Source organism: Varroa jacobsoni, unplaced genomic scaffold (assembly GCF_002532875.2).
Source record: "Varroa jacobsoni isolate VJ856 unplaced genomic scaffold, vjacob_1.0 scaffold_77, whole genome shotgun sequence".
NCBI lineage: Eukaryota > Metazoa > Arthropoda > Arachnida > Mesostigmata > Varroidae > Varroa > Varroa jacobsoni.
In genome coordinates this window covers 58,507-84,590 of record NW_019212979.1, presented here as the reverse complement: position 1 = coordinate 84,590, position 26,084 = coordinate 58,507, and the positions used below count along the sequence as shown (strand labels likewise).

General features: G+C 39.8%; 2 protein-coding genes across 3 annotated transcripts in view; both read right to left on the bottom strand.

The window, feature by feature from the left end:
* Positions 1–8,092, bottom strand: part of LOC111263337 (uncharacterized) — an 11,486-nt gene extending 3,394 nt beyond the window's left edge. The window contains exon 1 of the mRNA XM_022838318.2: positions 7,455–8,092. Within this exon, the coding sequence (XP_022694053.1) occupies positions 7,455–7,544 (90 nt within the window). The 5' untranslated portion in view covers positions 7,545–8,092. The remainder of the gene's footprint in view (positions 1–7,454) is intronic.
* Positions 8,093–14,148: 6,056 nt separating this feature from the next.
* On the bottom strand, positions 14,149–20,453 carry LOC111263344 (uncharacterized). 2 transcript variants are annotated; one of them, XR_002682167.2, is made up of 5 exons: positions 19,652–20,453; positions 16,054–16,294; positions 15,321–15,486; positions 14,832–14,996; positions 14,149–14,638 (listed from the first exon to the last, which is right to left on the bottom strand). XR_002682167.2 is itself a non-coding variant. In XM_022838331.2 (4 exons), exons 1-4 carry the CDS (start codon positions 19,674–19,676, stop codon positions 14,889–14,891), a joined length of 540 nt encoding a protein of 179 aa, XP_022694066.1. In that variant the 5' UTR covers positions 19,677–20,452; the 3' UTR covers positions 14,149–14,888. The 2 variants fall into 2 exon arrangements, 1 of the variants encoding a protein (XP_022694066.1); XM_022838331.2 differs by having other exon boundaries at positions 14,149–14,996; positions 19,652–20,452.
* Positions 20,454–26,084: the final 5,631 nt, after the last annotated feature.

Here is a 26,084-nt window from a genome sequence, read left to right as displayed (position 1 = left end):
GGTCTGTTCCCTTATTTTTATAGGTTGATGACATTGACAGTAATAAGGCAGCTGCGAACAAATTACGTCGACTAGCAGAAATAAGCCTGAATAGAGTTGAAAACATTGCCTTACGCCTTTACCTGGTCGCCAGAGTGCAAAAAACACTTGTCAACTCTGTAAAAAGCAACCTGTATACAGCTGCTCTGTGCAGAATATGAGCAGGTGAGCTCAGAGGCACACATTTTCATTTGTTTTTATAACTACGTATTTTTTTACAGCATTAGCTCAGAGCTATAACTTGCATCGCACATTGTTCTGATCGAATAAGGCATCTGATTAGCGTCCATTCAATTTCATAGTGTACTCGTAATCTGATAAAAAGTGTCACAGAGATAAGAAACTCGTCATCGGTATGGTCGCTACTAAACGGTTTAGATTTTACAAGAAGGACTTGTCGTCAATTGCTATAGGCAGCTGCCATTGAACGCATCTTAAATCTTTATTGGTCTGATAATCAGCGGGTGCAGATTTTCGATTGCAAGTTGCCGATATTAATAAAATTTCCATTATCCTCGCATTAAACGGTGCAGAAGCAAGTAAGAGGAAAGGCTGACATCGTAAACCACACGTAGAAAGTGATAATTCTCTGCCGGGCGTGAGAGTATGCACGACGTTTTAAAAATTAGGTCAGAACTCGAGAAACGATAGAACCGGGCAAAAACTGTTTTTCTCTCAATGGGATGCTGAGGCGCTGTTTTATTTAGGAACTCTAATTTGTAAGAGTGACAGGTATGGCGTATTTTGTTCAGAAATTTATATAAGCTGTCATTACTGTTGCCGAGACAACTCGCTTGTTAATTTATTATTGTACATTAATTAAAAATAATTGAGAGGGAAAAATTAAATAATTTGAATTAAAATTTAGTAATCCCTTATTTTGTTCCCGCTTTTTTCTTCAACACCTTTGTTGTTGCTGTTGTTGTTTGATGAAATTACTTAAACGTTTATCATTACGGTTATGACTTGGGAACCATGTTTTTACTTAAAACTTCAATTAATCGAGCAAAACATTGAAATTAGTCTGAACAGTAGAGGGCTTACCATTTTTTTCTATTTGATAATATTTTGTCAAAAGTTTGAATTTTCGTCCTTACTGTGACATAGCTCTTTTATCTGTGTTCTCGTAGACCCGAAGGTCAAGCATTTTAAAATGGGTAAATTTTGCCATTATCGCAATGCAAGCTTAACTCTGTATCTTAGATTCAATATTTTCGCACTTACATTTAAGCTGCATGCAAAGCACTTAAACCAGCATTCTAATCACTCCTTCAATTAAAAGCACAAGCTACATAAAAAAAGTTATCTAATATACAAATATCAAAACTAGCCCTATTCTTGTCATGATGACGCGTCACTAACAAACTACATAGATCAAAACATGGAAATTCTCAAATCTACGGAGTTAGCAACTCTTGGATTTTGTTTCCATTGTTTACTACAGAAATAGGATCTCGTATTGTATTGTAGAAGCAACTCTGTCTGTACTTCCCTGTCGATTAACTTGATTAAATCAAATTGTTTCTAAAATAAAAAAAAAAAAAATGAGTGTTGCTGAGCTTCAAAAAGCAGTCAGTATCGTCCAAAATTATATTGTCATATGAGAAACCGTATTTACGACACAACCTTTAGGGAGGCTCTTACTCTGTGTATGTAAAGTTGTTCCTCTATAGTTTTTTCTAATAGGTCGAAAATTAATTATCGTATCTACAGTATATTTTTTATCATTTATAGCAGGTACAGGTTTGCCTCTTTTTGGGACTTTGCTTGACCTCCGTCACCACTTAAACATATCTTGTTGATGGCACCTTTTCAAGGTGGTCTATTTATCTTTTTTATTCCGTAATCTTCTTTCTAGCTTGAAATGCTCAAATTACTAAAAAATTAGTTGTACGTCTGGTACTGCGGTAAGCATTACTTTAGATACCTCATAATATTAAAGTTAATAAATCATGCTATTAATCGAACAACCGGTCTATTGGCGTGATGAAAATTAGTGGGTGGTAATTTTGACGAAAACGTCCATCCGTCGGCACCGAGCTCCCGCACCCATAGGCCCATAGTAGGTAGACCTTTCTCTGCTAGATCCCATCAAGACGGCATCACTCAAACCCATTCAAAAGAATATTATTAGTCTAGTGATTATCATCACGCTATTGGAGGCGATAGCACACAATACACTATGTGAACTTCTGGCGCAGAACCGGAAAGCTGGACATTAGCATAAGGACACAAAGATAACGAGCGCTTTATTACCGAGATAGCTAAAATGTCGAATTTCTTATTTTTTTGTAGCAGACATCTCTTGCATTTGTTTTTTGGAAGGTTTGGGAATTTTACAGACTCTTTCTTTATAGATTATCTAACGCACCCGGATACTTCCCCATAAATGGTCCGTCGTATACGATTATAATTAAGCTTGTTGAGAGTCCTCCAAGACCAAGAGCGACAAAAATTGTTGCCAGATAATAATAATAATCAGGAAAAAAACACAAAAATTAGGATTTAAAAAAGGTATTATCATTAAAATCACTAATATGGAAACCATAAAAATTCATATAAATTTTTATGGTTTCCATATTAGTTCATAGGTCTGTCAGCGAAACGCTGTATAGTTCTAACAAAATATAGGTCAACTAGGTTCCTAATGGGAACAAATCTTTGATGCTACATTAACAACAAAGCGAACTAAGTGAATAGACACACCCTCTAGCACTAGTAAGCCATCCGGCGACCCCTCTGAAGCTCTCTTTCCTTTGTTCGATATGAAGTCGTGTGTGTGGCAGTGCCATGGCCTCTTCGAGATCGCAGGAGCTGCCTCTTTGCATGATTCCGATATATCATTCGATCTCAGCTGTGTTGAATGTTTTTCTGCTATTGAAAGGTCTCTCCTTCTCCCCCTTATTTCAAAAGGGTCCGTCAAATACCCCGTCTCCAACTGACGCGCTGCGCTTGTAGCTCTCTCTTCAGGAAAACAGTATGTACGCTAGGGCTTATTCTAATTCTCTGTAATACTCCTCCGCTTATATCCGCTGTTTTCCGACAGGCTTCTGTATGTTCTATTTGGGTTTTTAGTCCAGCGCTATTTTAAGCCCTACCGTGTTATCCACAACATAGAAATTAACATGTCAGGTCAGCGAGCCGTTCGACCGTGAAGCTTTGTACGTTAGTGATCAAACGGCAGTCAACTTACTATATCCTTCACGTGTGCGGGCTTTTATATCTTCCGCGTGTGAAAATTGCAGCCGCAGAAGAACACAGCGATTTCTGCTCCAGTTTACGTAAAACGTAGCCTGAAATATCCTGACACACTAAGATGCTCATTTATGTTCTTATTACATCCTTTAGATGCGTTTTTTCAGTTTGCATACCGTTTAGTCGCTGCCCGTTCTTGCTTATCCTATAATATTAGGATGCACTGGTGCATCACGAGACTGCTATACCTTTGACAGCTTGAAGCACTTACACTTTTTTAGACTTCACTTGACTCATAGATTCAAGACGGTTCGTTAGAATCGTAGCTCACCAAAGTTATGCCCAGCAGACTAAAATTTCCATAAGCTCAACCAGAATACGTCTACTAGATCGAAAACTCCAGCCTTTACATCTGCGAATTTACTACTCGGCTCCAAGTAAGGAGGTACAAGGAAATGTCATATAGGTCTAAATAATGATCCGTACCAAAAGGCAAGTGGATTAGGTTATACTGATCGGACGAAAAACGTGAGAACCACTTGCGTAGACCGCACGAATAAACAGCGTTTCTGAGTAGTGCCCTAGCGTATTTCTATGTTCACGTTTTGTGATGAATGAATGTAAGCCTAATGAAATGAATATTATGTACGTGACAGTACTACGGTACTATTGCGGCCGCCTGACAGCAAAAAAAAGGTATAAGCAGACTTAGTAATCCAACGACCACATTAAGTAGTACGTATTCACGCCGACTAGATAGCCCGTTATCCGTAATAGGGCATATTTCTCTTTGCGAAGTGGCGAGCATTTAGGCAGACCCCAAAACATAGGTCCTTTGTTGCTTGAACAACATTCTACGTGGTAGCATAGATAGGAAGCTCCCTATCGCTATTAACAATATTTTCGGACGTACACAGCATGTATGCCTGTAAACAGTGACGCATATAATATACACTTCGGTTTACGGAAACGGATCACGATGCATACCCCATTCGAACTGATAATGCCTTGTAAGAAATATCGATCGGCAGCAACCAAGTAGGTAACTTGGAGTTGCATCATGCGACTTAGAAGCGTTGAGTGATTCCTTAGATAAAATCGACTATTTTCAACAAACGGGTGCTTTTTTATTCTGTCAACTTCTCTATGCAAGGATTGACCAAAGCAAGAAGAACACTAGTTCTCCAACCCGAATTTCTTCAGGGTATTGGAGTAGCACAGAGCAATTTCAGGAATGATTAGCGGGATGGGTTAGATTGGATGAACCACAAAGTGATCCGTTAGCCTTTCCGTTTTAGGATTTCTCATATTTTGCCATGTATACATTATTAATAGTCAAATTTGTATCTATGCATATTTTTAACGGCGTTATATACACGTTTTCCGAGCAGGGCATCGCTTCTTTCCACCGTATGATACTATTGGTACTACATTCGTTGCTTCTATTTAGCTGATTTTAGGGGCTGACATTTTGGGGCACAATACTTTAACTTAACGAATGTGCCACGTATTGGCCTTTAAATGGTTCTGACTGATTAGCGGGTTGATAAGTCGAAGCCAATGTAGTAGCAATAAAGTGAAATATCAAAGACAGAGATGATACATGTACCTCAGTAGCGAACAAACTTCATGAATGAATACAGCAACTTCGACCCGAATACTCCAAGCCAAAAAATCGCAACAAATTCTAGAGAAGTTTTGATCTATTCTAAGCAAACTTTGCTTAGGAACTTCGTCCTATACATTCAATAAAGTTCCGAAAATTAAATAGCGAATTGGTTATCCAGTTCTTTGCCGGTTTTTCGTCTCGACAGGTAATATGTCTACACTTACGAGTATCGGTCCGGTCCGTTGTCGTGAAAATAATTGGTACAACGATATTTTACTGTTGCTCACCTAAAGCAGCGGGTCTCTAGGCACAGGTAGAAATAAATGTCTATTTTGTCCGAAACCTTGGTATAAAATGTGATCTATTAATTGAAAGCTATCAGCATCTCCGTCGACCTGTAAAGAGCAACATATAAACAATATTGCGTTGATCACGTCCTTTACGTGATACGAATTGTAAAGGAAGGCGAGAATGAAAGTTGTGTTCCAATTATAATCTGTCATCTGCATTAAATCTTTGATAAACGGACGCGTCGTGATGAACAAATCGAAATTCGAGATGTTAGAGAGCTACGTATGGAGCATATTTGTTTAATAAACAGATCCCGAGAGACGTTTCGACTTTTAACGGAATACCTAAATTTCCACTAGGGAACAAAGACGAGCGTTACTGTGAAAAGACTTCGGATAGCTGAGCGATTTAGGTCTGACCTGGAATATTTGGGACGCCACGTATAAATGACTTGTTCACTGTTTCGACGTTTACTTGATAATAAGCGTTTACTCATACCCTGTATGTACACGCTTTAGTAACGTGGACAATTTTATGAAATCTGGAATAGATTCGCTATTTGGTCGTTATTACCGGTACCGACATGACCATTCAGAGAGGTTTGGCCCTAAGCTTGAGTCGGTCAAGAATCGGCTATTTTGATTACATAGACTCAGCGGTTTGTGTTATAGCGAAGTTCAACTGTAATCGCCTATCGTTTGGTAGATTTACGCTTTGAGGAATACGAAGAAATTCAAGCACGTAAAATGACGGCAGAACCAATAGCAAAAGCTTGTTAGCTGAGCGCATCTTGCGCGCGTGAAATCAACTTTTTTCACCAGGCATCTATGGCCAACAACATAATGAAATACTACGACCATATCAATCTAGGTTTTCGTTCAGAGTATCTTTTTATACTGAGTTGGTACGAGTTGGCTCAAATGACCTCGTACAATATATACTCGACTCCATTGTATTGTTATTTCCCATAATTGCAAATCTGTATTAGTGTGAAAACTAAAGCTTAGCAGCTTTAAGCCCATATATTTGTTAGCATCCTGTTGTCGATGTATCTGGCAACTTCTCATCGTCACGGATCGCATCTAAACGTCATGGCTATGTGCCACGTACTCATTTGCTGCTTCAAGTGGCCTTTGAAACTATCCTGTCGAAGGATTAGCTGTCAAAGCAACCGCGATAATACGTATGGATACGTACTCAATTTGCCAATATACATAGGTTTCATAATATAAGGATTGTACACCTTTCTGCTTGAAGTAGTATAGGAAACCTAAATGCAGATCAAACGAAGCGTGCGTCGCCAATATAGATCCCGCCATGTGATTTCATGTATAATTCGTACACCGTTGCGGGGAAAAAGCCAAGATGTTGACCTTCTCGCTAAATCTATTCGTAACGTGTCTTTAATATACAAACGTGCTCAACGTGCCTTATTATAAAATAAGGTAGAATTAGACCCGGATTAACAGAATTTTGACTTGCGTGGCAAAGTAATGGACGACACTATCAAGCGATCCATTTTTATTGAATGGCTGATGATAGCCAGATCGGGCCGTTTGTCTTTTTCAGTCACGACCAATTTTGAATTTCCTTTGTCATAGATATCGAACCTCTTCGAAGCCTACAGAGCAGATTTCCGTATATGGCAAGAGCGTAAAGCGGTTAACTGCTTTTAGGAGATCGCACTGTATAGGGTAAGTTCATATATTTACGCTGATTTGATGATTCGCAATTTATCTTATCACGTGTTTGTATTATACCAATACAGATTTCTATTGACTTAACATTTGCCTAGGTTTGCATTAGCCCTGTAAGAAGCCTAACCGTTTGTCCAATGAACCCAGTGTCTCATATCGATTTTAGGAAGCAGACGTGAAAATACCGCCTGATCCTTTAGTGCTTCCTTAAGGGCCTTCCTTCTATCTTTAAGTATAATCTATTATCTTTATCGCTCGATTTATTATCATTTCATTTGTGAGAGGACTGAGTGTCGTCAGATGAGAATTTCAAGATGGCTCAGCCTATAGTGTAATTGTTTAAAGCAAAAGAGGACAGATCACACAAAGAAATGAATTTCTCAGAAGGCTACCCTGAATAGGATAGTCGTGCAGTATTCTCATGCGTATCGCCAATCGTATTTAAGAACTTCTTAGCGAAGAAGTGCCGATGCCAAGCAAATCAGTTAACAGAGCGACAATCGCTCTCTCAAGCTTCATTTTAAGCTTGGTATGTAACTAACCGTTTAGTTCTGATTTTTTTTTATACTTTCCCACTTGTTACCTCCGATCGTCGATTTAGTACGTTGTCCTGGTATACATACCTCATCCACTCTGCCGCTAATGTACGTCGTGTTCAGTTGACCTTTTCCACCGGTGACGTTTGCGGGTGTATCCGATGCCGCCATTGCCATTAAGTCTTAGTCCGGTGGCAAATAAACATCCGTCAATACGACTCTGGCAGGGGCACTTGAATTGTCCGATCTAACACGGTTTGTATACAGCTTATATATGGCGTATCAAGATATTACAGGTGTATATTACTTTGATATTGTTTACATGGAAATCGCTAACATTTTTAGCATGCCCGTCCAGTGCTACGTTATAATATTTGGCATTTTAAGGCTGCATAGTAGACGCACTTCACCAGTCATTTTCGGCCGGGCGATTTGCAGTTATATCACTTTCGTTAGAGTTAGGGCCGTGACAATCAGTGACATCTACTGTATAATCCATACAGAACAATTCCATGGACACGCCTAACAACAATCGAGCCACTCAAGTCAACTTTAGCCAATGAACAACTGCTGATCGAACAAAACACCAGCAGCGTGCGTTAACTACGCGGTATAAACTATAGTTTTTCGAAATAGTTCTGCGATCCATTCGATGCTCTCAAACTTAATTTGGTCTGTTCGCTTCCTTTTCTTTAGAACGTGGGTAGTCCGCTAGGTTATGTTTGTAATGCAGTACATCAAAGACAACTTATCCATCTGTCACTGCCTGCTAAAGCAGCAAGCAAAGAAAGGGAAATCCAACTCTATCTTGTCCACTTCGTGTCCTAACTGGAACAATCGATCATGAATCAGTTGAAGGCAAGCTTTACTGCCGCGTACGAACATTTTATGGAACACAGATACTAACAAGAACTCTTATGCTGTTCTAGTTGATCCTGGCCTTGATTTTAAATTGGCCTGTGTGATTTGTATTTTTCTCAAACACTCGTTGGCTGTAAAGGATTAATAATAGATGATAACGGGAAGCGACATCCAGACGCCGGAGAGACTGTCAATTTCTTATGTCGGACTCGTCTGGAAGACTAGATAGATTTAACCTCTATAGAGATCTATCTCGATATCATCGATCGCACACAAATGACTACTTGATATTGATGAATTTTGATTAGCATATTCAATGAGTAAATGAAGGTCAATCAACGTTGAACTTGTAAAACTGGCAACTTATAACTTCATTGTACTAGTCCTCTATCCGTCCACTTTGAAATTTGGGTTCAAATTGAAACAAGACTGACGCGTACTGATTGTGGTTTTCATATTGTTCTTTCACGACTATGTAAATTTCCACGTATTTCCTAAAATCGTTCGGAAACTGTGTATTCCATGGCCTGATCTCTTGTGGCATATGGAATAGGCTATTTTCTCACAGCCTACAACTAAATGTCTACAGCTACGACACTTCTGTTGCATTCTAAAGTTTTTATTAAATATCATATTGTAGTATTAATGCAGACAAAATTGGTCACAAAAATTCGTGTTCATTTTGCAGAGTGACTGATTCGAACCGAACGGACTCGGCCTTTCGTTATGAAGTATCGCATATTGCCTGTGAAATTTAATATGAAATACTAACGATCACATTAAAGAAGAAGCAAGTATTATCATCTGTGCTTTGCCCGACCATATCTTTCCAACAGCCCATATCCGTTCCTCTTACTTACTTACATACACGTATACAGAATGAATGTTTGTCGTCAAAAGCTCGCTAAACGACGTTGAATGACGCGCACGGAACTACCCCGATAATCATAATACTGAATAAGTATACCGTAATATGTATGCAATCGATGAAGCACCGTCTTATGCAGAAGACGGTCGAACGTTTGTCAACTATGAATGACACTTAAGCATATGGAGAAAAGTTTAACAAAAAAGAGACATTTTGCTAGGCAAGGCGAAATGGTAACAGCACTACAGCGCCTCTACGTTTGAAAGATAAATGTTTCGAGTTTTACGTCTGGTACTGCCGTTCGCTTCGAATTTATCCCACTACGTGCCGCAAAACTAGTAGGCAAACCCGTTACCGCTACGCTATCGCAGGGGCCGGGTTGAAAGACGACACGCGTGGCGCCACGGCCTGCCGAGAACAGCGAGACAGGTGTTTAACCGTTAGGGCGCTCGATACAGAGGTATATCGCAGAGTGCGTCCGTTTATTAGACCGTACTGTCTAGAATCATTAGGTGGTAAGCTTGTCATTTTACGTAAATATCAACTACGTTATTTACACTGTATGAGTTATTTGCCGGTAGTGTGAACATAGAGAAGTGCGCGCGCGCGTTCGTGTGTGTCTGTTAGTTTCTATCGGTATCCTTATGAGGAACGTGTTGTGTATATACCTAGATACTCCTGAAAATACCACCTCGTCTATGCTTTCTATTGTCCGAATAATTTTTTAAACGCTACTCGTTCCGAATGAGGAAGACAATCGAACAGTGTTAAATGCACCTTTTAAGAAACCAAATGACGCATCTACTATAGCTAAAGGATAAAAGATACGCTATATTTCTTGTTACAAACGAACTTTTAGCACCTTTTTGAGAGAGGAAAGGATCGTTAAACATTTTACATCTTGTTGACCAAATGGAATTGTCATCCGATCGTATCATGTAGAAAAAGCGATAATTAAAGTTAAAGTGCCAATAATGTAGGGAAATGTAGTAGAAAAAAATGAATGGATTTCTCAGATACGAAAAATAAACCATTGGTACAGTTGCCGACAATCGATGGTGCTTCTTCTAGCTTATATGACAATTACCCAGTCACTAAAAAGCCCATTTGTACTAAATCTTGGGAACCTAGCAAATACGCGAGGAGTTCGTCAATCGAGTTACTTTGGCATGTTCAAGAACTAATCGCAAATAGTTTGTTTGACGCCAAACCTGACTGGGGAAAAAAGCAGAAATTCTATGAACACAGTTCAACGCTGGAAGATTAGGTCCTGTAAATACCACCATTAGCCATGACACCACGCGCAAAGATGCGTGTTGAAAGCGCATTTTTGTTTTTTTTTTTTATAGGTGTTTAAGGCGGATTTTCATTCTGAACTTAGTCTCATTTCATTCAATGAAGCGACCCTCACAACTGGGGTAGTTTTTATTAAGCGGCTTCTACAGCATAATACAGAAAATAATCAAATTTGCACAGATATTTTTTTCACTTTCCCTACCAACAAGAGGGCGATATAAAAGTAAACACGCTAGCCCAAAAAGGCTAGGAAATAAACAAAAACGGGCTTTTGGCTGTCATCGTAATCCTTGTGCAAGCGTCGCCTCTTCTTTTATTCGTTTGTTCCGCTGTGCTGATGGCAATATACTGCCTTAAGTCAATTTCGTCTTTCAGTTTGTATAGGTAAGTGTGTTTCTACATGTTTTCAAGTTCAGCAGAGCAAAGTCACACAGATCCGATACCGGTTATCAATGTGACTTCTTGTCTATTTCTAGCCCCACTCTAGGCAGATGCTACTTAATCATTTACTGATTCGCCCTTTTATCGGGTGTTTCCTTCAAAAGGTCGCGATAAAACTTAGCGGTGTTGGCGCTGGTTGTTACTTAAAGGAAGTTTTTAAAAGTTCAAATAGATCTACTCCAGTCTACAAGTGTTCACAAGTTGCGAAATAAGACAGGCGAAACAGATGTTTGTGACAACAATGCTAGACAACTTTATACCTGAGATGATCATACCAAACACAAACTATAATCCTAAAATGTGTACAGCTACGGTACATCGAAATCGGTCACGAGAGTAAGGATCTACATTGGACTAACTACGCTACAAACAGTATCCAAAACAGTACTGACGAAGTGTGTGTTTCTGGGAAAATATTTTGTACACTGGCGCACTCATAACGTTGTGAACACATAATAGACATAAATATTAATAGCCACATTCTCCATCTAAAATGCAAAAGTAAGACATAGTGGGTTTCAATGGTTTAACAATCACAAATGATCGCCATTTCTGCCTCTGAGGAGACCAGAGATGGCCTGCGAAACCGCCTGGACGTCATAGATACCAATTACCTGAATCCGCCTACTTCTTTGCCAGACGCTGCTATTTCTGTTGTCAGCCGCTGGCCGATACAACGTTAACTTGCACTGAATTGACTTGTACTTCGGTATAATGTATATCGTGCATCGAGCAGTTTGATCAAGGAGTGTTTTACAAAGGCTAAGACATAACACTATTAATGCGATAAAAACCACTTCGTACATCGCTTTCGAAACAAGTTCCGCTTAGATGAGCTAGTAAAGCTTTTATCCTTCGCATTAAGATAGATCCACTAAACTCTATATCTACACAAGTCACAGGAAATGTCGTGCATTGCTACTTTAGGCATTACCCAATGCTCGCCTAAAGCGGTACAAAGGAAACCAAATCATTTACTACAGCAAAATATTTCAGGATTCGGATAAAACTCTGTCACAAATTATAGAGGAGTTTTCAAATTATAGAGAGAGTCCACAGGATTCGAAACCCAATGCTACGAGCCAGGCCTCTAATTGTTTTGGGGATTTTGTGGCGTCACAGCGGTCGAGAGCTTTCTTCGAATACGATCCGTAATATTCAATACTGCTATCGAATTTTTTCGGTCATAGACTAGCGCTGCTACTATCAGACTCTGCGACCTTTACACCTACAAGCACTACTGCATAGCGAAAGCTGAAGTCCGCCACTAGATATATTCTCATACCTATATATACGTATATAACAATTCATTAATACCAAATTAAATATATAAGTACATCGTCGTGCTATAGGCAATTCTCATACGGTTCTAAATTGTTGCGTGCGATCCGAGGCTCACAAAAAAATAACAGATATTATAACCTCCCAATGCTAAATTTTCATATCAGAAAACGCTATTCTAAATGCATCTAATGCTTTTTACCAATAACACACTTGCGCTTCAAGTGCAGGGCGATGCTGTATGACATGATTGAAACGAAGTTGCAGTCCTAGACAATGTAGAAAAATGATTTGCGGGAGTGCTTTACCGCCCCATGGGGAGTAGCAATAGGGGCAAACAGCAAATAGGCTGTGTTTATAGTGCGATCTTTATTGGATGAGAGACGCAATTGTAAAGATAGAAGATTAACCCAAGAGCTCTTTTAGCTAAGAAAGCTAAGGATGATATTTGTCCAAAAAAAAAAAAAAAAGAAAAAATACTGTTTTAGGCCACCGGGTCAGCGAATAGAATCTCATTCGAATAATATAATAAATAGTATAATATTAATGAAAGGAGTCCATATATACAGTAGACTGATGGGAGGATTGTAGAGTACTCTATACATTTTTGTACTATAATATTTTAAGCAGTCCGAACCAATAGGGGTTAACAATTGCAGAGTATCACCGGGTAATTTAAAAACTTTAACTCCTACGGGTTCTTATCTCTGCTCTAGGGTTTTGAACACTACAAAAGCTTACTTTCGTGAATCACAGTAGAAATGCGGATGGCTACTTACTATATTAGCAAAAATTCATATACATGTATGTATTGATCCCCACATAAAAATTACAAACTTCTGTCTGTACAAATAGGAAAATTAGATATGCGTAGTTACTGAAGAAAATCCGAGTAGAAGAAAAGCTGGAGGCTTAACTGCGTAATAACAGTTTATTCTATGAGTATCCTTTTGTAATGTTCCGAAACAAACAATAGTCCTAATCACTAGGACACCGTTCCTGCTGGCAATAACTTTTTCAGAATAAGCTAATCCAACTTGTATTTCGTTCGCTTGACACATATATTATGGGTATACAAGGAAACAGCCTGATATTTGCCCCGTAATCATGCTCATAATCATGCTTATGCTCGTATGGAGCATGTTAATGTGTTTTGATTATTACCATATGAAATATTTTCTGTTTCTTCTCTATTAATATAGCAAGGAAAGAAACGTATTTGTTCAACTTGTATTTTTGTACATATTTAACTGAGTGGTGAAAAATGCTACTTGATAGGTAATTCTACTATCCTATAAAATGTCGAGGTGGACAAAATTAGGGGGTAATGCTTTTCATACATCTTGGAGCTGGCCACTCGCTAAAGAAGGTGTCGCTATCAGGATCCACTTAACATGGCATAATGATTAATGCCAGCCATTATACTTTTTAATAATATACAATTTTAATCTAGCGGTCCTACTTCATTACGCCATAGTGGACGTAACATATGGGACTCACTTAAATTGGCTACGCTAAGTTGTATATCAGCAATTTTTATTTCGACATTTACGTCCTTGCGTAAGGTAAAAGCCATTTGTGGCCACATTGTGGGATGCAGGCAGTGGCTAGATAAGCTCATTATTATTATTAAGAGGCTCTGTACGGGTCTCATAGGCACTGAGTGAAGTCACGCCAGCTCTATGGATCAACTATAAAATAGGTATAGCCTACTCATCATATCATGCCGTCGCTATTTTTCCCTATATAATAAAATTCGAACAATGTTATCACGTCAGACATCATAGGGATTTTTTTTTTGATAGAGGCGTTCGCTTACCTACCTTGTCAAATCTTTCCTTATTGATGCTTTGGAGCGATCTTTTAAAAAAGAAGATGAGAAATTCGTTAACTACGCATAAGCAAAGTACCTAAATAGATAAAAGTCACTTAATGGAAAAGTTTTTCCGCGAAATCTTCTCTTAGTAAAAATTACTTTTTGGTGGTGCAACTATTATTTGGTTAGCTATGTATTTATCAATAAAAACAGAATGATTCCAGTAAAACATCAACAACGCTTATATATATGTATATATATATGTACACACGTATTGACATAGCTGTTGAAAGTATTTGAATATAGAAATCATCATTTTCCAAAACGGCAATTATAATAAACAATAAATAATAACAGTAGAAACGAAGATACAGTGCGTGTTATTCTCGACAAGCGTTTTGTGGGGGGGGGGGGGGGGGGGTAAACTTCTTGGTCTGGCATTTCCTTACTAGCTAATCGTCTATGTGTCGCTCTAATTAAGCAGCTTTATGCTAAATGATAGAAGTATACCGCTGTTTTGTCTGATTCGTGTATCGACACAGTGTGATATTTGTTAGGCCTTGGGATTAAGCTATTTCAGTGTTAGAGCAGTGTTTTATTTTGGAATAATTATCGATCTAAGCCATCATGTAGCAGCAGTCAATCAATGGCCAATGATGAATTCGCTTTTCATTCATTGCAGCGGTATCCTGTTAATGTAGCTGTCGTCTGAAATACAACAAAAACGAGTCTGATACAGTGCTTTTTTCTCGATGGCATATTAAGCAACGACAATGGCAAATCAATAAAGCCATCTAGCAATTTTTCAAGTACTTGTTTTTCTGCTTTTGTTCAATGCATGTTCCAGCCGTCAGTCATAATCTGGTCGCATAATTGTTTTCATTATACTATGATTGATGACCTATTCAACAGGACCGGGTAAAGTAGTTCGATGTTTGAAGCCGATGTCTCGAGTGATCTAAATCATGACCATGAGGTAGCGAAGGATTGTCTTGCTAAGTAACGTTGCTTGCTCGATGATGAGATCTACTAGCTCTTCGTCGTCCGCAACTGGATCTGCCAGGTCCTGCAGATAGAAGCATGGCAGAAATCATCAATGAATTTTCCTCCTCTATATTCAGTGATTTAGTCTATTTTACATTTTTTCAGTATTTAAAATAATGATTTAAGACCATGCTGATTCACATTGCTACAGATAACCGTCTCGGTATCTTTTTCATTACGACATTTGTCGTACCACTACTTTTTAGATTTGCTTTCTGAAGTTTTTTTTTGTCTACTATGAGTCGCTTTTTTCAGTGGCCATTATAATAGAATGACTTTTGTTGTAGTTATAGGCCACACTCGTTGCGATTAGTTCGTTGCAAATGTTGCTTTGTAATAGGCTCACCGGAAAGAGCGAGTCATCGTCGTCGCCTCGACTCTCGAAGTCAAGAAGCGAAGATGGTGTTGCTGATTCAGGTCGGCAGAAGGACATCGTGTAATCCTCTATCGGTGTCGGGGTACTGGAGGCAGCTGTCCGTTCGAGAAAGCCACCAGAGTGCGGCAGGCAATCCCTGAACGTTCATTATTACTATTATTAACCCTGTTATGCCACCTACAGATGTGATTATCAAACTATTATATAGTAAGCTCTATATATTTGCTATGCACTGATGGCAACGGTATTCGACCCATGCTTGCTGCCCAGAAATCTATTATTATCGATTGTATGACGAAAAGTTATTTCTGTGACTCAATAAACCAATCCAAGTTTTCTAAAATAAACTTTCAACAATGTTAATAATATTTGTTGTTTCATGGGGCAGCCGTATCGAATCATTAGCTGTGTCAAAAGCTACCAGTTAGCAAGTGGAAATCAAAAACTCTTCGCGCCGACTAACGAAATTTACTCTGACGCTACGGCAGCGTTTGTTTAGTATCGTGTCAAGCTTTAACCTCTTCAAAATGCCGCTACGCGCCTATCATTTTCGCGCGTTCCTGTCCGTTCCTATTTGGATTTTTTTGTACTGAATTCAGCTATTTCAATTCTAATATATTCAGATAAAAAGCCTACATTGCATATATCTATCTATCTATTTACAAACAGTAACTACAAATCATTTTAAGAAGCGGCTCCGTACGTCTCGAAGAAGATGTCCGAAAGGATATCGTCATCCATCGAAAAAGAACGCGCCATCCTTAGACATCCGCTCATTTCGCTGCTATCTATTTTGCGATCACTGTTATCGACGACAATAACGGAATTAGAGCTAGGATTAGCGCCTGAGCGACTGGCACTCCCCCGTGGCTGCGTATCAGCATCTGGAAGACAGATGAGCTTGTGGGTGTAGCTTGATGATGGGTCGATCACCCCGCTTACCGCTGCGAAGAAAAATCACAAGAGAAAACAGCATAATTTTTTCCTTGCAGACATGGAGTAATCAACCGCGTTATAGTAATAATCATAACGACTTCGAGCTATCCAGCTCGATAACATCTGCCGTACCAGTGGAGCTAGCGGTGATAAGACGACACGAAAAACAAGCATGTACATAAAACGCGTCGTTAAAATATTGACGTCTTCTTATTAAAAGCCTGCGCGTATTCATCTATGCTAGTTAACTAGCTATAACAATATGAATATAGCGTATAATAGTAACTGGCTTGGTTGGCCGTCAATGACGCTATGCCAGTTGTTACCGAAACTTAACACGATACATTGTACGAGCGCATGATGAAAAGGAAGGAGAACGTTAACTTTATCCGATTCTGGTTGCTACCGGGAACAGCTTTCGGAACTGCTAGCTCTACACAGGGCTTATGTTCGCCGAACGATAGTAATCAACTTAAATCTATTACAGCTAGTGATGGTAATTTATTTTATGAAGTTAATAAGTAATGGCTTTGCTTTCTGTGTTTGTAACCAAATGTTCGAACTTTGCTTGTAGTTATCCATTTACTTGACGTACAAAAGGTCATCGGTGTGGCTGAATTTATAAAATGTTTTATTTATCCAGGACGGTTAAGTAAAGGTCTCTTTTGGGTGACTCGCTCGTCGACACACGAATCTAACTTTACGAGAAAAAAAAAATTGCCTATTTCTTAGTTTTTCCTTACGCAACGCCGAGAACGACATCAGGCACTATTCTACGAGAGTGATATTTCAAACGACTAAAGAGTCAAGTATGACAAAATATAGTCGACAGTAAAAATCTCGACTCAGAAAATTCTGAAAATCAATTGTTGATCGTTCACAGCTATACACGTTGAAGCAGCTGAGTCAGAATTTCCTTCTCATAGACATAGTAGAATAGACTTCGAAAATAACACTAACACAGAGTATCGATCGGCGGCCCTCTAATACCAACGGTGGTAGCCGGATCAGTCAAAAGTGACATCTCAGTTCGATATTGCCCGTTGTTTTGGAAACTTGTGTCTGGTGGGAAATGTGGTAACTAAGACGCGGCGTGCCATTTGTGTAAAGTAAGATTATGGTGCGACGACCTTTACGACGACTTTGAAAACGTTTTCTATATCTGAGATACTCGAACTCTTTTTAACGATGGACCACCTTAGCAAGTAAGTTTGAAATTACTGGACAATAGCTAGTCGAGTTATGTTATTTTGTGTTATCATGTTATTTTGAACGTCGTGTTTTGTATAGCACATTTACGATAGAATTTTGAAGTACCTTAGGTAAGCGTTTGTCTTTTAACTGGATTTTCTTATCATCTACTACAGACTACTGCGACGAATTAAGAATCGGTGATTAAGCGAGCCTTCAGTTGAATTGTGTTGCCACTGTAAAAATAATTTGTTTCAACAACGAGTCAGTAAACTATGGTTTGATGTAGACCGCTTCCCACGTTAGATAATCAGTAAATATCACCTACTGATCTTGCTTGCCTAATTCAATTGATTTTTTCTTCGTAGTTCATATTGTTTATCACGACGAAGTTAAGTTTGATGCGTGCGGATCAGTCGCGTTAGGACGCACGACTCTCAGTGGTGCTAATGTTAGGAATACGATTCAGAAGTTCATAGGTGACGACCGAAGTGTAACATTGATTAGACCGTTGACGGAACCAACCCTGAATGAATAATTCCGAAGCCGCGTTTACACAACGAAATTGTCTAAATGGCATTAACTAGAGGCTCGTCTACCTATAGATCATGCCTATATCATTTCGACCTGAAATCCCTGCCAGCTCCTCAGATCGTTATAGGAACGATTTAATTGCTTCTATCCAAATAGTTTACCAGCATCGTTTAAATCCCGAGCCCATGGTTTCGGAGGCTGGGCCTCCAAATCTGCTGAAAATAGGATTATTATACTCCACATTATGCTTATATCAGTTTAGGAGCGTGATTTTCTTTTCTTAAAAGCAAACAAAGAAAACATCAACTCACGTAAGTAGTTATAATACAGTAAACAATTTTGGCCTGCTCATTATACGCACCGATAGAACAGGATAATACACGCAATTTTACACTCAGTTTAAAAACATCTACCCGGAATAGTTACGAAAAAAAATTCAGAAACTGCCTATGATAATGCTTCGCAGTTATACTCAGGCACCAAACTCTAATAAACCGTTCGTTCATACAGTTAACAGTTATCCTTTCATCCGTTTGTCTGTGTAGACAATATTTACAGGCGGCAATCGGTAGAAGTTTTCGGTCACTGGGTCATCATCCAAGCTGCCGGCGAAGTGCCGCGGCACAAAGCGTTTTATGTTTGCTCCGCGATTCGTTTTCGTGGCCGTCTGTTGTTACTTCCACTGCCGCAGCTTTCACCGACATTTGCGCAGACGCAAGCCGAAGATCGACATGCATTTGTTGTAAAATGTCGTTCCACTTTCAGCAATAATCGATGGATTATCAACATATTACCGTACACAGTAATGTGTATCGGTCGCTCGAGCTCAGGCCGTTGAATGGACCAGTTAGGAACAACGATGCAGGGTTTTGGAAGTAACATTTGACGAACCGCGTACGAGTACCGTTACAATGATTGCGCTGCTGCGCGCACTGATGTAAGGTCGCTAAATTATAAAAATCGAAACACGGACTAAAGGGTCTTTCTAAAAACAGCGCTTGCCTATTACTATCAGAAGACCTATTAGCAGAAGCCGAAGAGCAGGTGGTGACTGCGAGATAAATTATTAGCCTCGCAGTCACACTGGTGGTGGCTAATAACGGTGCTTCCTGCCAACGTTTGTTTCTCTAGATTCACAAAGCTTAGTTGACTTAGTTCAACTATATACACTGGAACTTCAATATGTTATAATTATTAAACAATAAATTAGAGCTCAGTTACTGGATGGGCGGCCTTTCTAAAAGATAAAAGCCCAAGAAACGATGCTGCATACGAAGAAACCCGAAATGCTTTATGCTACCTAATACTTGTATATTCCATGTCCTATGCACTGATTCCAAGAGAAGACTCAAATTTGAACTTCGCCATATTGGAAATCCACTGCATAGAACGCAAAGCCAGCTACCAAGCATTTGCGGCTTAAATGCATACAGATAGTTGAAAACCTATCCCAAAACGAGAGTATGCCTATTTGATTCTTATCGTGTGAGGAGCTCGCTGTGTCCAACGTTTTTCTCCGAGATACAAGTGGTTTTTGCTAGTATCACATCCATAGATAATGTTATACACACGCACAAATAGCATGTACACATTTTGGGAGAACTATACGAGCCTGAAGTAGTCGATTTCCTTGTACTCACAAGAAGAATCGGCGTCACCAGCCATCGATAACTTTGGTGATGTCCGTAATGCGCTCACACGATGTACGAGTTCGTGTATACTCAGTTAGATTGTTCGTTCTACTTGCTCGACACAGACACTGTTTCTTAACGTGAGTCCTCCGTGCGGCTTGCCAGCTAGCTATATCCGGACTGATTATTTCATAGTGAGCGAACATCGAACTGACGGCTGATGATAGGACATAATCGGTCACAAGCACTTTAACGGCACCGTTACGTTCGCTTAATCCGAATCGTGATCTATGTTTTTGGACGAATTTGATTTTTATAACGTCCGCTGTTGTTCAGAGGTCTGCGCGTCTTCCCGGCACCGTGGCCCGACGTTCGCAGTAACCCATCGGGAAAAGCTTCAACAAGGGTCTAAGCTGCTCTTGCGCTGACTTCAAGTGTTGAAAATGATCGACAACTCATTTACTAGCTGACTAAATGGCGGCTGGCTGACTACACACAGCTAGCCTTAACACAATTCAATAGAATCGTTCGCAGCGCCACCATGTGCTCAAAGCTAGCCAGCCGTAAGTGAGACACCGATGTAACTGGTTCATAAACTGCGTTTATCTAGTGCGCAGCTCTCGTTCGTCTCTTCATTAAAGCGGCGTTGCCGTCCTGGTTGTTGGCGGGCTGCAACGTGCACTAATGTTCGTACTGGTCGCTCTAGTAGACGCTGGTAGCGATCACAGCGCTAGAGTGGTCCTATGCAGAACTCGAACTACCTACGTCTGTGTTTTCAGCGTTGGCAGTTATGGCGAATAGGCAACCCAAAACCAGACTACTCTGACTCTTTTTTTTCTTCCTTTGTTACTTTACATTTGCATCAGCTACACAGAGCGTTCGGTGTATAGCAGTTTAATTCTCGTGCGAGCCACAACGCCATACACGCTTCAAGCTGAACAGAGCGCTTGGCTAGTACCGGCAGATTAGCGATTGGTACGAAACAACTGAACGGCGACGATTTCTGCTTTCGTTTGTGGGTCGGCGACGTTGCCGTTAGTACAAATTGCACAGCAGGCCACTTGCTACAGGAGGCGAAAACACCTGCCACAGCCGTAGTAGGCCGAAGATGAAAAAGTATAGAAAATAAATAAGACGAAAATGAATCTAGGGAATCGGACACGCGCACGAATTCGACTGCGACACTACAAGCTGTTGCTCTGCTCACAAACAAATCTTCTTACGGTTGCTTCGTCTGCTGATAGTTCTTACCGGCCCAACTTTCGGTTCGTCTTGCGGACCTCTTCAACAGCTCAAAGTCATGTATGTGTGCGAGGTCCTGCGGCTACCTTTTTGAGATGCGTCGCTTCTGCAGGCCGATCGATTGGCATTCGCTGCCGCAGTTTTTTTCCACCAGCTACAACATCTGCAAGTGTAATAGGACGTGCAGCTGGTACAGCGACGCGGTGGTTACACAGCCCTAGCGTGCCACGTGCTGTTTACAGAAGCACTTGCACTAGTGCTGGGGACCGCCATCTTCGCACCCCACAACGCTATTTTTTTACTATTGACCCAGTGACGACTGGGTCGAATGAAGTTACGAGTGAATAACAAGCCCCTATGTTGGCCGCTCGCTCGCCACAGCTGCAGTCGACATTTCAATGCAGCAATGAATGCAATGGGATGCAACGGAACGAAGGCTGTTTCTTCTAACGCGAAGGCAGAACGATGATAGTTCCGTCTTCGCTTCTTGCCGACAGCAATGTTGTTGTCATTGTTGTTGTTGTTGTTGTTGCTGCTCCCGCTGTTGGAGAAATTGCTAATGGCGGTAACGATCGTGCCATATACGTATCCGATCAATCAGTGGCACGAGGCTCCTTTCCTGTCTGCGTTCCCGCTGACAGTGAGAGCTGTTCGTTAACCACGAACCGCTAATACAGCTCCTCCATTATACGGTATGATGTGCCTACCAGCGTCGTGAGCCGTCAAGCTGCTTGGGGCGGGGGCTGGGCGATGCCGAGAAGATACTACAACGAAATCGAGATTTTCGAAAGGGCAATTTTCAGTCAGCATTGTCAAGTGTCGATGCCGCGGTAAAGAGTTGCTACACACTCAAGCTTGGATCTCGAAGGTTTAGCAAGGGCGATAAGCTTCGCATCGCAAAAGGGTGCAGAAAACTTTTGCTAAAAATAAGATTTGAAGAACGCTGAGGCAATATCGCCGCACGAACACGAACTGCGATTGTTCGCTATTGATTACACAACTCGAGATAGAAGCCAGCTACTAGTTTGTTGTAGAATTCTCGTGTAAATATTAGTTGACAATGCGCCTTGCTTAACAAGGGTACGATGTGCGGAATTTAAGTGGTATGAAAGTAAGATTAGAAGAGACAGCTACGGGCCAGTACTACGGTATAGCCAAATTTCGTGGACTCTGTAACGTCATATTTCTAGTAATATTTCATCGAGCGAACGTTTTACGAGTACATGTAACGTTTTATGATGGCAAGCTTAAGACAGTGAGGTTGGCTCCTCAGAACTAAAAATTAGCAATTCTCTGATTGCGGTAAGTTAGCCTAGCGTGTTTTCGGGTCGACAATCCTTTTACAGTGATACAACGTTCTGTTTTGAAGGGTTCTTCGTTGGTCAGATTATAGCTCATAGCGATAGCGACGAACAAAACAATATTGGGAAAATATAGACATTAAAAGTTCTGCTAAGTTATATATTGTCTAGAGCTGGTTGTTTATCACAATGAAAATCGTTCGACCAAGACAATATCTTTTCAAAAATAATCAAAAAACGCATTCCGCCATGTTGATTGACATAGAGGAATACGAATGAACTAGCAGCTATATGCCTATGGTTAATAAAAGAAGTAGAAGAATATTCGCCGCCTCCAGGGGGCATAAGCCGTCATCAACAGCCGTACCCAGCCATCAGACCGAAAAAAATTAGACGAATTTTTGTTCTGTCATCACACGACTCATTCGGAGAAAACGCCAAGCCATTGTAAAACTGATGGTCAAGCAATCAGCTTGACTTTTCTGCCATTAGAGCAGAGTAGATTTAGAAAAACCGGTAAGCGAATTGTACGATTAAGTGAACCCGCTTAAGTGGGGATTAGGCGGCTAAAAAGGTAACAACTATTAGTATTATAAAAAAAATCTCCTAAACGAGTTTGAAGCCTCTCTTATGGTCTATATGTACACGTTTCGAGCATACGCAAACCTGGCTAATATAAAAAATCGATTTTACTGATTCGGAACACCATGGCGCAAACATTGTTCGTTCCTGTTTAACGTTCTGACGATATCCAGAAGAGCGCATCATAACGCTACATTGCAGTTAACATTTTGTATCTACGGCACACAGCTGGTATTCGAACATGGTATCGTAGAGAACTCTGAATTTCGTATGAAAAAAGATCTGCATGTTAATGTAGATAGCAGTTAAACCGTAAGATTTATCTTGACATGATTGCGAATTCACGTGATAGGCATTTTCTAAAGCTACGCTTCTACCTGTGCCACGGCTGTGAACATAAGGGCATGCATAGCTTCTACTACACTACTTGTTTCCGTATAGCTTATTAATCTATATTACAGTATGTTACGGTACGCCGATACGCTCAACTGGCATTTTTTGAAAGTTGCGGAACTTTTTTATGCCTACTGCCCGCAGAACAGGGGGCTATCCTATTAGGAAGGGAACAAAAAACATCGCCATGGTAAAAGAGAATGCCCTTGACAGTTGTTATCGTTAGCAGTGACGTGAAATAACGCTGGCTCGATCGGCGGAATGACGGAAAGTAAATCAAGGAAGCCTCATTTACGTAATCAGGTGACAATGGCAGTTCCACTAGTATCAAATGATAATTTAACTGATAAATTTACAAGTAGAGAAATAAAGAAGTTAGAACTGGGCTTAGAATGAGGTTACGCTCTTGCATTATCAATGTTCATGAATATCTAGGAAAGAGAGGTATATATTTACATTTATATAATATATTAATGACACCTGCTGAACCTGTGTGAATGCGCGATTATAGGTCATCTTCACCTGTACGTTGATTTCCGCAAAACTTTTACTCCGTGAATTTCTTACATACTCTTAAATGATTCTTTTTGCGATAAGAGACTCGCGCGGGACATTTTAAATGGTGCTACATTCATGGCTCGAATCGAGCTCGTGTAGACTCGAATCGTCAGCGTTCCACGGTTGAACGTGGAGCAACTGTTTCGCAGAAAATGTTTCGCAGTGACTTCAGACCTTGTTATCCAACCGTCCTTTGTTTAAATGCATCACTTCCATAAATTGTATTCGTCTAAACAGAGTTCTGTCCCAATGACAAGCGCTTTAACTTTACTTTCTGGCTGAAGACTTACAGGTCAAAATCAAATTTTTTGCTTTAGCATTTCAAGGCAAAAGCTTTTCACGAGAAATCTGCGCTAAGAAAATTCTTCTGGCTAGTTTAGGACAGAGTTTTAACGTTCCAGGTTAGCTACATTGTAAGACAGTCTATATCTGGGTTTAGCCCGAAATAATAGTCTCTTAAAAACTATTACGCCAGAAAACATACATTCTATGCTTAGTTGTTTTAAAGCGAAATGTTAACTTCCAATGCCCGAATCGGAAAAGTGTTTCGAAAGAACCTACGCATTTATTTGTGTGTGTTTTTATGTGTTCCGCGAACTACCAAAGATATACAATGGATCGTAATAAAGCTATTCTTTATTAAATTGAATTAGATCCTGTAATATACGTCAGTATATCTCGTCGAATAGCTTTGCGTCTATATACATATATAAAGAAGCCGCATTTTGTAAACAACTGTATACGCAATTGATTTTACAGTATAAAATAACCCTGCCTGGAAGTCAAAGGTTGTCTTAAATAAAAATACACTATAGAATGGCTATATCGTGAAATTGTTAGCCGAAGAACTACTCCATGACTATATAATGGGCCATTACTTTCTATTATACATGGGTACGTAAGGCAAGTTCGCTCCACTCTGCGGATTTGTCATTTGCGTTAGACTTTTTGTTCGCTATCAGATTGTATTATTTATCCAATAGTAGATAATAAAGTTCTACTAGCATACTACGATATTTGCTATAGTGGTAAACTAAATCGGCTGCACAAATTGCACTTTCTAACTGAATAACTAAGAAGGCTGCCATATTTCAACATGAAGAAATGCGAGCCATGTTATACAAAGTGCCGCTCATCTCGTGACCGCTATGAACTGTTTCGGTGCAGTCGCGATAGGTCCTACATTTACACATTTCACTACACAAATATGACAATACTGCATGTTAGATATGTGTTTTTTTTTTTTAATTATCTATTCAGGCATAATTCAGAGATAAAAAGCTGCCTAAGTAAACCCCGCTGAATTAATATCTTCCAGCTATTACGTATTCGGTGGGGCTTTAAACACAGATTAGGGCATTGGTCGATTGAAACTCCCATTTTATTTAGACTATACTAACAACGGGACTGGCGCCGTAATCTTACGAACTGCAATGACCTAGTTTAAGCGATTTGTAAAATTGTGTTTTTTTTTTTTAAAATGGCCCATAATTAGTCATTAAAATATACCGTTGACTATATAGCGCGGAAGATAACGTATCGATTGACGTTAAATACGATCGTATTGCCTCTGAGCGAGTAGGTGGAAACCTATACTTTATTTACAGTTTTATTATATAATCGATCAGATGAAGAGTGCTCCATTCGAAAACACGTTCATATGTAGATCGATATGTATGAAGCGAAATCAGTAGTTGGAGTTTAGGCTCTGCAAAAGGTCGCCAAAATGCTATGATTATAGGATATTAAAAAAATAAACCGTGTACGAAGTAAATAAAGTAACTGCAAGAACAATTTCCACGTGAGAGGTCATCGATTAGAGTTATAGAACGGTGATTATGTTTGTTCGGATCTTCCAGAGATAACCGTTTCAGTATCGAAAAGCGTAATGCATATGGCATCGATTAATATAAAAATGTAACAATCACGGGAAAGAAAATATTAGCGAACGACATCCGTTCTAATACTACTAAATCTAAATATTTAAATTTTTATTGTATATTTTAACATTTATCTTTCCAGTATGTTGCGATATCCGCGTTACGTTAATACCACCTTGGAATTCTCTCAAAGCGAGTCAGTTAACCAGCTTCTTCAGTTTACCGTTATCATCTCGAAGCGTCCAGCGGACAGAAGAGAAATGTTTCAGGGATTTGGCCAATTTCCATTGGGTTTACATTTGAACCTCTTAAGATGTCTAGCTGCCACATTCGATGAACTTGTTCAAACGTTGCTTTCAGCCGTGTTTTGCACACTGCGACACATCCAACTTACTAGAAAATTCTTCTTCGCCAAAGTTCTATAGAACACCCGACGTATTTACTAACTAGTCGTAAAAAAGCATGCCAATAAAACACAATAAAAAA